The sequence below is a fragment of the Pteropus vampyrus genome, unplaced genomic scaffold, assembly GCF_000151845.1.
Source record: "Pteropus vampyrus isolate Shadow unplaced genomic scaffold, Pvam_2.0 Scaffold332, whole genome shotgun sequence".
Lineage (NCBI taxonomy): Eukaryota > Metazoa > Chordata > Mammalia > Chiroptera > Pteropodidae > Pteropus > Pteropus vampyrus.
In genome coordinates, this window is record NW_011889113.1 from 1,144,324 (window position 1) to 1,156,722 (window position 12,399).

Genomic DNA, 12,399 nt, shown 5'->3' on the forward strand with positions numbered 1-12,399 from the left:
AAAAATGTATTATCGATAAAATAACATTGTAGTCTTGAAATATACCAATACTTAAATAGAACAGAGTACCTTAAGGACAGTTTGCTCTACTATAATACATGTTTCTATAACATCAAAGAGCTTATATGCACCTGGTAAATACGAGAATGATATCACAACAATGTCGAAGTTTTGCTGGTTCATATGTAATTTTTTCCTAGGCAAAGGGAGCCAGAATAGCAAGAGTATAACCTTAGGCAGAAAAGGCGAAAGCTCTCAGCTTGGCTGCTGCACAGCCAAGAGCCCTTCTAGTTCTATTTTAAGAAAAATAAAAATGTATACCTGTACCCAGAGCTCCCTTCCTGGACGGGAGCATCCCCAGCTTTCTTTCCATGGCTCTTGGCTTGTGATAGCTTGCACTTCCTACTCCCTCTTGGGTCCACGTTATAAATGGAAGCCTGCTGGCTCAATGCTCCACTTCCATCAGCAATGGCTCAATGCTTTCAAGCCACCAATTCCGCTCTACTACTTTTGAACATTTTTAATAGGCCCCCGTTACAGACTCTAACCCACCGATCTCCTTGCCTGGGCTTTCCAAGTACTCCCCATTGAGTTATCAATTATTGACTTTGTTAGCACTCCAGTAATAAAATTGCATAGAGCTTTCCTGGTCTGCTCCAAATCTATTTTTACTCATAAGCTACGGTATTTTTAGTATACAATTTTATAAAAAGCAATCGATTTTAGCAATGCAAATATATGTCTTATAGACAAAACATCCATAGGTTATGCATCTAACTTACCTTTGGAAGCTTGATAGGGGGCTCTTTGGATTCTTCCTCTTCATCACTATCTGATTCTCCACTCTGCACAGAGTTCTTAGATGCAGCTGCCACTGATGTTTCCTTTTTCTGCCACTCCAGAACACAATGGCGTACATTGCAATAAATATTGAATGCAGAAGGATTGCTATGTAGTTTGATATCTGGTATGATTACTGTATTCTCCAAGTTTTCAGACTGAAATAGAAGATATAGTATTTTAATTTCATATTTCTTTCCATCATCACCAATTCTCCTTTTAAATAAAAAATGAAAGATTATAATTAGACATGCTTGCAGAAGTCACATAATTGGCAAAGCAAAGACAATCTAAGTCTACTGACTCAACTTATATTACCCTTCTTCTATACTTCACTACTTTCTGAGTAACACAGCAACAACCAACTTGACAAGCGCTGGAAAGGGGCAGGCAAAGAACTTAATAGGAATATCCTTTTATCCCACGATAGGAATAGAGCCAGCATAGCTTAACTGCTGCAATATCAAAGGATATTTATTTGGTGCTTTTCAAAGGTACACCAGATGTACTATAGAGTCTCAATGACCTACTATAAATGTCGAATTATATGTTATGATTTCTTTTTTAAAAGAAGCAGATATACTAAAAGTAGATATAAGAATGTAAACAGAAATTAGGGCTGAAAAGAAAAACTCTTAATTTGAGTCAATTCTTCTAATTTCATTCTCATTCAAATAATAGTAATGCTAAGTAATGCCCATTATGTACATAAGTTTTCCTAAAGCTCTTTCTTAGCTATTGGTCTGGATAAATACTAAAAATTACATGCTTGGTAATTTAATCGTTAAAACTAAATAGTCAATTTGTTTTGTCTCATCATTTTATTCATCAGACAGCAACCATCATTCTGATATCAGAATTTATATTATAAATATATATAAAACTGGTTTAAAATATCCTACAAGTACAAGTTCCAACAATTACAGTATGCCTAGGAATTATCCAAAATAAATAAAATGAAATCTCAAGTACCAAAAACACTTGGTCTCAAATTCTACCCTCCTTCCATAAATAATTAAGGGGAAAAAATGGAATACTTCTTAAACAAAAAATGTACTAAAGTTAATTTATATTTAATGTGAATATGTCTTCTAGAGACATTGAAAACAAGCAAATATTAGTAATCCAAATCCAATAATATATAAAAAAGATAAAACCTAATGATTGACCCCAAAATAAGGTTGCCACAACATTGGAAAAGCAGTATAATTCTCTATACCAACAAAAATAAGGGGAAAAGACATAAGATACTGGTAATAGAGATGGAAAAAAGCATTTAACACAAATCAAATACCTATTCGTGACTTTTTAAAAAGTATAAGTAAATTAGAAATACAAGAGAATTTCCAAAACTTGGTAAAGGATATCTATGAAATACCCACAGCTAATGTAGTAGAAGACAATGCTTATACCCTAAGATTGCAAACAAGGCAAAGATATCTATTCTCAGCCATCCGATTTGACATTGTACTAGATATGCTAGTCCAATAAGCTAAGAAAAAGAAATAAAAGGTATATTTAAGAAAGAAGTATCTTCTTGGTACAGCCACTATGGAAAAGAATATGGAGGTTCTTCAAAACATTAAGAATAGAATTACCATATGACCCAGCAATCCCTCTTCTGGTTATCTACCCTCAAAATTTGAAAACATTTATCTATAAAGATATATGCACTCTGATGTTCATTGCAGCATTATTCATGGTGGCCAAGACATGGAAACAACCAAAGTGTCCATCAATAGATGACTGGATAAAGAAGATGTGGCACATATATACAACAGAATGTTACTCGACCATAAGAAACGATGAAATACTGCCATTTGCAACAACATGGATGGATCTTGAGATTATCATGCCAAGCAAAATAAATTAGACAGAAACAGTTGAGAGCCATATGATTTCACACATGTGGGATATAAAACTGAAAGCAACAAACGAACAAGACAAACAAGACTCATAGACACAGACAACAATGTAGTGGTCACCAGAGGGAAAGGAGGATTGGGGCTGGAGGTGGATAATGGTAAAAGGAGTCAAATATTTGGTGGCGGAAGGAAATTTAACATTGGGTGGTGAACACACAATGCTATATACATATGACGTATTACTGAATTATACACTTGAAACCTATATAATTTTATTAACCAATGTCATCCTAATAAATTTAATAAAAGAAAAAAAACACAAGAACAAAAAAATTTTTTTAAAAAAAGAAAGAAGTATATTCTAGATAACAATGCCTTTATTTGCAGAAGACATATAAAGAATCATAAATCTGGAAAAAAGCCACTAGAAATAATGTGTGGACTTAGGATACCAGATCAATATATAAAAACATGTAATATATACACTAGGAGTGAACAATTAAAAATATCATTTTAAAAATAATAGCATTAAAGCTACAAACTGGGAGAAAATATCTGCAAACCACATATGTGACAAGGGACTAGCATTCAAAATATATAATAAATTTTCTAAACTTGATGGTAAAAAACAAACAAGCAATCCAATTAAAAATGGCCAAAAGACATAAGTAGACCTGTCACTTAATAAGATATACAGAGGCAAATAAACACATGAAAAAAAGTTCAATACCATGAACCATTAGAAAAATGTAAATTAAAATAAAATGAGATGCATACAGTACACACCTCTTAGACTGGCTAGAATAAAAAAGTGACACCACCAAATGCTGGAGAGTATGCGGAGATACTGGATCTCTCATACACCACTGATGGGAATGTAAAAGGATACAGCTATTCTGGAAAAAAGTATGGCAGTTTCTTACAAAATTAAATATGTGTTTACAATCCAGCAATTGCACTCCTACACATTTATACAAGAAAAATGAAAATTTATGTTCATACAAAAACCAACATATGACTATTCATAACTTTATTCGAAATAACCAAAAACTGGAGACAACTCGGATGTTCTTTAATGGGTGAATGGTTAAACTGTTGTATACTGTTACCATGGAATGCTTACTCAACAGTAAAAATGTACAAACTACTGATATATGCAATGACTTGGATGAATCATAAGAGAATTATGCTAACTGGCAAGAGCTAATCCCAAAAGAATACATACTGCATGTTTTCAGTTTCATGACATTCTTGAAATGGCAAAACTATAGAGATGGGGAACAGATTTGTGGTTGCCAGAGGCTAGCAAAAGTGAGGTTGGGAGATGTTTGTGGCTTTATGAGTAGCACAAATGATCCTTGTGATGGAACTGTTGTATATATTTGACCACAGTAGTGGGTCACAAAGACCCACATATGTGATAAAACTGCACAGGACTAAACACACACACACACACACACACACGTAGATGTAAATAAAACTGGTGAAATCTGAATAAGTTCAGTAGATTGGATAAATATCGAGTTTCTGGTTGTGATGTACTATGTATCATACTACATGATATACTGTGTGTTTACTATGCAACACCTTACCAATGACAGAAAATGAGTAAAGGGTATACTCTCTGTATTATTTCTCACAACTGCATTCACATTATGATTATTACAAAATTAAAAAAAAAAAACATTTCTAAACAATAGCATTTACAAAAACATCAAATAATTAGTTAAATTTAATAAAATTATGTGCAAACTATCCACTAAAAATAAAAATGTTGCTGAAATTAAAGAAGATTTAAATAAATGGCTAAATAAACCATGTTCATTGATTAGAAGGCTCAATATCATTAAAACAGCAATCCTTCCCCAAATCTATAGATTCAATGCAATCCCAATAAAAATTCCAGAGGCTTTTTATACTGTAAATTAACAAACTGACTAACTAAAGTTATATAGAAATATAAAGGACTAAAAGAAACTAATGCAATTATTTTTAAAAGTCCAAAGTTGGAAAACATATGACCTGATTTCAAAACTATTGTAATAAAGACAGTAAGGTATTGGTATAAAAGATATATAGATCAATGAAAAAAAAAAAAATTCCAGAAATAGGCCCAAACGAATATGGTCGACCAATTTTTTACAAAGATGACAACACAATGCAAAAGAAAAAGATAAAGTCTTTTTGACAAATAATTGGATCAACTGAATACCAATGTGGGAAAAAATGAATGTCAACCCTTATCTCATACCAAAAACCAACTTGAAATGGATCTAAATAGACCTAAATATAACAGCTAAACCTACAAAATCTGTAGGAGAAAATATAGAAGAAAATCTATGCAGTCTTGGGGCAAAGATTTCTTAGAACACAAAATGCATTAATAAGAAAAAATCAATTAACTAGATTTATAAAACTTAAAAACTTCTGCTCTTCTAAAACCCTTGTGAAAAAAAAAAAAGCAAGCCACAGAAGAGAATTACTTGCAATACAGATACCTGACAAAGGACTTGTATCTAGAATATATAAAGAACTCTGACGATTCAATAGTAACAAGACAAACAATTACAAAAGGGGGAGGCAAGATCTGAACAGACATTAAACAGAAAGATATAAATGGCCAAGGCACATGAAAAGATATTTACATCATTAGTCATTAGAGAAAAGCAAGTTAAAACCATAATGAGATACCCCTGTATACTTATTAGAATGATAAAATTTTAAAAGTTAACAATACCATGTGTTTACAAAGATGTAAAGAAAGGGGATTTCTCATACAATAGTGTTACAACAGTAAAATGGAATAATCATTCTGAAAACAGTTTCAACAGTTTCTTTAAAAGTTAAAACATTCATCTACCATGTTACCTGTGAGGAAAGAGTTAACACTGCAGGTAGGATTACTTATTCCTTATATTTCTCCAAGGGAACCATGACTGATCCTTGGCCAACCCTTGGGAATGTGGTCTTTAAGGTTTTCTTTATGTTAGTTATTGATGATTTTGTTATGTACATCACGAGAAATGGACCATGCATGCTGGCTTGTCTGATTGCTTTGCACAAACATCAAGGTTAATGAAGCGTACCCGAATTTCACTCGTCATGGATGGTTGCATAGCAGGATATGTGACTAGACTCCCATAAAAGTCCTAAGACTCATATGAGTTTTCCTGGGCAGAAACATTCTAAACATATCCCCATAGTTCACTGCCTAAGAGAGAGCATCTCTTGTGTGCTCAGACAAGGAAGAACTAAAAAGCCTATACCATAACTCTCTAGACACTTCCAATACAGTTCTTTTTCCTGCTGTCTACTATGTACCTTTTGCTATACTAAACCTTAGTCATTAGTATAAATTGCTCTTGAGTCTTATGAGTCTTCTGGCAATTCATCGACGGAAACAACATCTAATCATTTTACTCCTTGGTATTGACTCCCCCCAAAAAACAAAAACATATATCCACACAAAGTCTAGTACACAAATGTTCACAGAAGTGTTATCTGCAATGGCCCAAAACTGGAAACATGTAAAAGTCAACAAGTGAATGGATTAACAAGTCAGGATATGTCCATACAATAAGATACTAATCAACAAAAAAATGGAATGAACTATTAATATGTACGACTACGTGGACACAATTCAGAATCATTATGCTGAGAGAAAGAAGCCAGATACAAAGGAGTACACACTGTATGATCACATTCACATGAAATTCTAGAAAATGAAAACTAATCTATAATGACAGAAAGTACGTCTGTGGTTGCCTAGAGCCAGAGCTGTAGGAAGAGATGGAATGCAGTAGAGGATGAGAAAACCCTCGGGGATGATGGAATTTTCTGAACTTTGACTGTATCTTTCAAAACTCACGGAATTGTACACTTTAAATCTCTGTCTCAGGTTCTGCTATTAAGGACCATGACCTAAAACAGACACATTTCGTAGCAGGATGTTGAGGAACTTTCCTATGTAATAGATTTGATTTCTCCTGTAAGAAAGTGAAGTCATTTCCCGGAGGGTAGGATATATCAGAAGTTTGAGGAGAGCGGCAAAGGTTTGAAAGAGTCACAGGATTTGAAAGTGGGAGAACTATTCGACCAGAAAAATAAGACAATCTGGTTATGGAAGGTCCATTTGAGACCGGTGATGATGAAAGCACGAACTCTTGTTTAGCTCCCTTTAGCAGCATACGGTACTCACCTTCAAGGAAAACAAAAACAGTTGGATTCGTATAGGATTGAGTTTTGTAGGATGATTGCAACAAATAAACATGCGAGAAACCTGTGAATTTGTTACCTCATGTGGCAAAAGGGACCCTGTAGATATGATTCAATCTTGAGATGGGGAGATTATTTCAGATTATCTGGGCGGGGGGCGGCCAATGTAATCACAAAGGTCTTTACAAATGAGAAAGGGTGGCAGAGCAGTCAGAGAAGGAGAAAGTGTTAGTGATGCAGCACGAGAAGACTCAAACTGGCTTTGAGGATGAGATGGGCACAACCCAAGGAATGGAGGCAGCCTCTAGAAGCTGGAAAAGGCAAAGAAAATGAATTCTCTCCTAGAGCCTCCAGAAGAAATACAGCCTTCCTAACATCTTGATTTCAGCCCAGTGAGATTCATTTTGGACTTCAGACTTCCAGAACTATAAGATAATTTATGTTGTTTTAAGTCATCAAAGTTTGTGTAATTTCTAAAGCAGCCATAGGAAACTAATACAGTAGATTAAGCAAGAGTTTGTCTAAAAAGACTGTGGTATCTAAGCTGGAGAAAAAGGAAATTAAACAAAGGAGATGGCTAATGTCTGAGGGATAAATGATGGTAAGAAAAAAGATAAAGTAGTATAGCTAATGGCTTTTTTTGTTTGTTTGTTTGTTTTGCCGAAAAGAAATGCTTGTTTATAAATGTATGGTTAAAAGAAAAAAGCCCATTGGCATTTTAAAAATAACTTTTTAAAAAGAGGGTGGATGAAAAATAGTCCAAATACAATAGTAAAGGGCAAGGAGACTAACAACACCATTTTATTATACTTATCAAGAGCAGGAAATGTTTCTTATGCCTCTTTCTATCCCAATGCCTAGTGTAATTCCTACCATCGTCAGCATGCAATTAATGTTTGAGGAATAAAGGAACGAGTTTGTTTTTCTTTTTTTTTTTAATACCACTGTTATCACAAGCTACTCCCAAAAAGCAGATATAAAATCTGAAGCCTAAACAAGAAAGCTGAATTACTAAGGGTACAAAGTTAGAGACAGAATTGAACAGAACAAAAGACCTTAACTTCTCTTCTCTTCTTGGATTTCATATGCCACCACTTTTAGGAAAGTCAACAAATGAAACCTTAGAAAAACTCAAAAAAGTTTTCAAGATTCCCATACTATGACTTCTACATGACACTAAAAGGGGTAGAGAAGGGGTAGAGAAGGGGTAGAGGTTAGAAATCTGAATGACTGTATTTGTTAAAGGTTTTTGCACCTGAAGTATAATAAAATGCTCACCGCTTCCCTCTTCTATCCCAAAAGCAGAAGTAGTAAGAGGTGATACAGTGAACATATATTATTTCTCTGCCCACCAAGCAGCATTTTCCTCAGGGTAAAGACACCTCTCCCATTCCATATGGCCTGCTCATCAAGGTGCTCACCTATCATCCATCACACGGTTACAAACATAACTCCGTCTAAACAAAGTCCCCTACCTCTGAGGCCAAAGTAAATGGTACAGGTCAATCAAAAATCATACCCAAGATTTTCTGCTAGAACCAGTAGAAGGATTGTTTCTTGCTCAAAGAAAATGAACTTGGAGCTGCCAGCAGCCTTAGTTCTCAGCCACATGCAAGACATAAAGATATAGATTTGATGACATTATTTAATCCCTGGATCCAGTTGTGTGTCAAGATAAAGCCACCAAATACATTGCATCCCTTATCCTTTTGTTTTATTTTATTTTATTTTATTTTATTTTTGTTTACTACTTTACAGTAGCTTTTTCTCAGTTACAAAAACAAGAACACTAATTTAAAAGGACAGGAAACAATTGTCTCTAGAACATAAACATGATATACAACAGGCCAAGCTAAGCTACTGTTTCTTAGCCAAAAGTGGAACTATTCAGAAATCGTAGTTATGACTCTTCTCTTCCTCCTGTCTAGGCTTCCTAGTACTATTCAAAAGAAAAGAGATTCTTTTATAGAAAGTGGAATCTGGTCCGTGGAAATGTTTAAGAAAAAATTAGAAGGATTTTATAGCAAAGATTTCTGCATTAGATGGAAAATGAGATCCTTTATCTCTAAGGTTCAACATAATTCAAATATTCTATACTGCATTTTCCTTTGCATAGCCACTCAGAGTCGAAAGCAGCTCAGAACAATATAAATGCACCAAGATTCTTCCTAATTCATAACACATGCACAGGCATGTGATCAACCCAAATCCAAGTCCCAATTCACAAGCCAGTTTTGCTCAGTTTCTAGTACAGGTAGTCAGAGTGAAAAAAGAGAAGAGAAATGATATGTTCCCCCAAAGGACTGATCAAAAATAACAAGACTCAATAATAAACTTCAAGAGACTAAAATGTCAGCAGCCAGATATTAACTTCCAGGCTACTGATCAAGAAATGCTCTAAATATGAAAACAAAGAGTGTAACTAAATAATAAGGGGCTTCTAAAAAATTACTGTAGTGTATAGAAGTAAAATGGTTTGCTGACTAGATTCACACCTTTTTAATCTTGGCATTTGGATTCAAATTACTATATGAAAAAGTCATTATTCCCTATAAATTGCCAACAGTTTTACCTTGCTTCTTGTCTTCACTTTTGATTTGCTCTTCTGTTTTCTTTTCAATTTCTTCTTATTTAAAATTTTCTTATTCCTAAAAATGTAAAAAAGTAGGAAAAAAATTATGAAAGTTCATATTAGCACAAAGTTATTAAAAATAGGTACTTCCAGAGTAGACACTTGAATATTTATCCCATAAACTTTCTATGAAATAATATACTCTAGGTGTACAAATAAGGTACTACCATATAATGTAGCTATTGAGATAACACAATTCTGGATAGCTAAGAAATACACATTAAATAATTTTAAAAACTGAATTCTACAAATACTTTTATAAAATTAAAAAAATTTTAAAGGCATCAAATGAAAGTCTTTAAACTTTATTCAACAGTGAAGATGCTAATAAATACCAACTATGGTTCCTTCTCAGAAAAATCTACTCTGTGTAGTTGTGAGAGCTGAAGTGTACAAGGGGTTAGGAGTCCATTTTTACTGGCTTACTATATGAAAACCCCAACTCATATACTTCTCATATACAGCAGCCAGTTTTTCATTACCTCACAGCCCTATGACCAAATTCTTATTTAAGCAAAGGGAAGCACCTAAATGACTTTGGCAACTAAAGAGAATTATAGTGGATGAAGGCAGTCAAGGAAAACATTGTATTTTCTTTTAATTTTTTTTATACCTATCATGCTGAGGTATACACTGCTAGGTACTAAAGATACAAGATGAAAAAGACAGTTTTTGCCCTCAAGGAGCTCAGAGATTTGGATGTAAAGCATAGTTTAATGATCTAGCAAGAGCATGTTACTGATAAAGCAAAGACAAAAAAAAAAAAGTGAAGGAGGCGATGGAGGAAGAAGAGACTCTAGATGATGCAGAGGTCGAGTCCTTAACACCTGGTAACTAATTTGGTGGAAGTTGTGACCCCAAAAAAGTTGTAACTTAGCTCACTTGAAGACAGAGATGCCATTAACAAAAAGAGAGACGTCAAAGAGAATGTTTGTGAAATGAAAAAATGGGTTCGATTTTGAAAATGTTTGACTTCAAGAGACTAAAATGCCAACAAGACAGATGTGAACAAGCATATGAAAATTTTGTCCTTGACACTTCCTTCAGCTTCACTCCATAACCAAAATAATCACAAAATACTGTCAATTATACCTTGTAAATAGTTCTTCAATCTGTCTACATCATCTCTACTGCTGCTATGCTAGTACCTAAATTACCACCGCCTTCTGCCTGGACCACTGCAAAAGCTTCTTCATTCATTTCTGCACATCTACATCTGCCCCTCTTCAATCCATTTTTAACATAAGAACCCAAGTCAACTTTTTAAAACACAAATCTGAGTAGGTAATTCCCCAACTTAAAACTCTATTAATGTCTCCTCGATTCCATCAGTGTGAAGTCCAAAAGCACTGACATGGTTTAAAAGACGCTCTATCAAAATCTGACCTCTGCCAGTCTCTCCTGCTTCATTTTACACCCATCTCCACTTGTTCATCATCCTCCAGCCATAAGGATATCCTGTCAACTGTCCGAACCTGCTAAGCCCTTTAGAACCTTTCACAAAGGTTCTCCCTCTGCCTGGAATTTTCTCCCACAACTTCTCCTGCTACCACTATTCACCTTTGAGGTCCCAGTATAAGTGTTACTTACTCAGGAATGTCCCAGACTGGGTTAGTTTCTCTAATATACACTGGCATTTCATTGTATACTTGAGTTTCATGTGTAATCTACAACTAATTACATATGGGATTATTTGTTTAATATATCATTTTCTCACCAAGCTGTATGCTCCAAGAGTGTAGAGGCCATGTCTTTCTTGTTCACTGCTCTAGCCTCTTTGCCCAGAAAAAAGCCTGGAACAAAGTGCTCAATATTATTATGAGAAAAAGAGAAAGTAGGAGGGAGAGAAGAAGAGCAGAAAAGAAGCAAGTTTAGCCTTACTCAAAAAGTAAAATAAGCAGACCAAGGACAGATCCACAGATACACCAATATATTAAAGGATATCTAGCCAGAAACACCTATTAAGGAGTTAGCCATAGGATTATTTTAGCAGATTTTGGTGCAAAGGAAGTAATGGAAACCGTGTAGGTGGATACTATCTCCCCAGGATAGTATACCACAAAAGTAAAGAGAGTGGTCAATAGTTATCAAATGCTACACATGAACAGATACACCTGCTTATACAATCAAGTCAACTATGAGTGATGTGAGATCATGAAAAATATCTATTTCAGCTCTGTACTTTCAGTGCCTGAATCAGTGTCTGACACATCAGATGAATATCAGATGAACAAACTAGTTAATGAAAAGCATGAGTATATATGGCTTAGGAAACCAACCTCCCTTTATACCAAAATTTACTTAAGTAAAATCAGTGACTTGAGCAACTGGAGTATGTAACTGCTAAAAGGTTAGACCATTTAAACAATTTAGAAAAACATCAAGGTTCACTCAAAACCAAACTTCAGAGAAACAGAAAATATAAATCCAAATTAAGATGAATTTCCTAAAGCCTAGTTATCCCAGACTTAAATTTTCACAAGTATACAACAATACTTTTGTCTGCTTTGTTAAATAAACTTCTTTAAAGTTCAAACGACTTTATATGTATTCCTAAAATACTTCTTTCTATGGATTTGAGATTTAATTAGTTATAACAATTTAAATGAATCTGAACCTACCAATTCCTAGAGAATCAGCTTTCTTCAAATCCCCACAAATTGATTTTATTGAATTTTTTGTTGATCTAGCTACTTTTAGAAGTAGAGGGTTAACCAAAAAAAAGCCAGTAATAAATTTAGAAGTATATAAAGAAAATTTATAGTCAACATTAGAAAATGAAAATGCTATTTGTTAGTAATATAACATCTCATTATATGACTGCATTTGAGAACTAAATTAAACTTT

The 12,399-nt window shown here is 34.2% G+C and overlaps 1 protein-coding gene across 1 annotated transcript in view; it reads right to left on the reverse strand.

The window, feature by feature from the left end:
• MYCBP2 (MYC binding protein 2, E3 ubiquitin protein ligase) overlaps window positions 1-12,399 on the reverse strand; it is a 265,889-nt gene that overhangs the window by 230,869 nt on the left and 22,621 nt on the right. The window contains exons 2-3 of the mRNA XM_011378152.2: window positions 9,493-9,568; window positions 783-998 (exon numbers count right to left, since the gene is read on the reverse strand). Of these exons, the coding sequence (XP_011376454.1) occupies window positions 783-998; window positions 9,493-9,568 (292 nt within the window). The remainder of the gene's footprint in view (window positions 1-782; window positions 999-9,492; window positions 9,569-12,399) is intronic.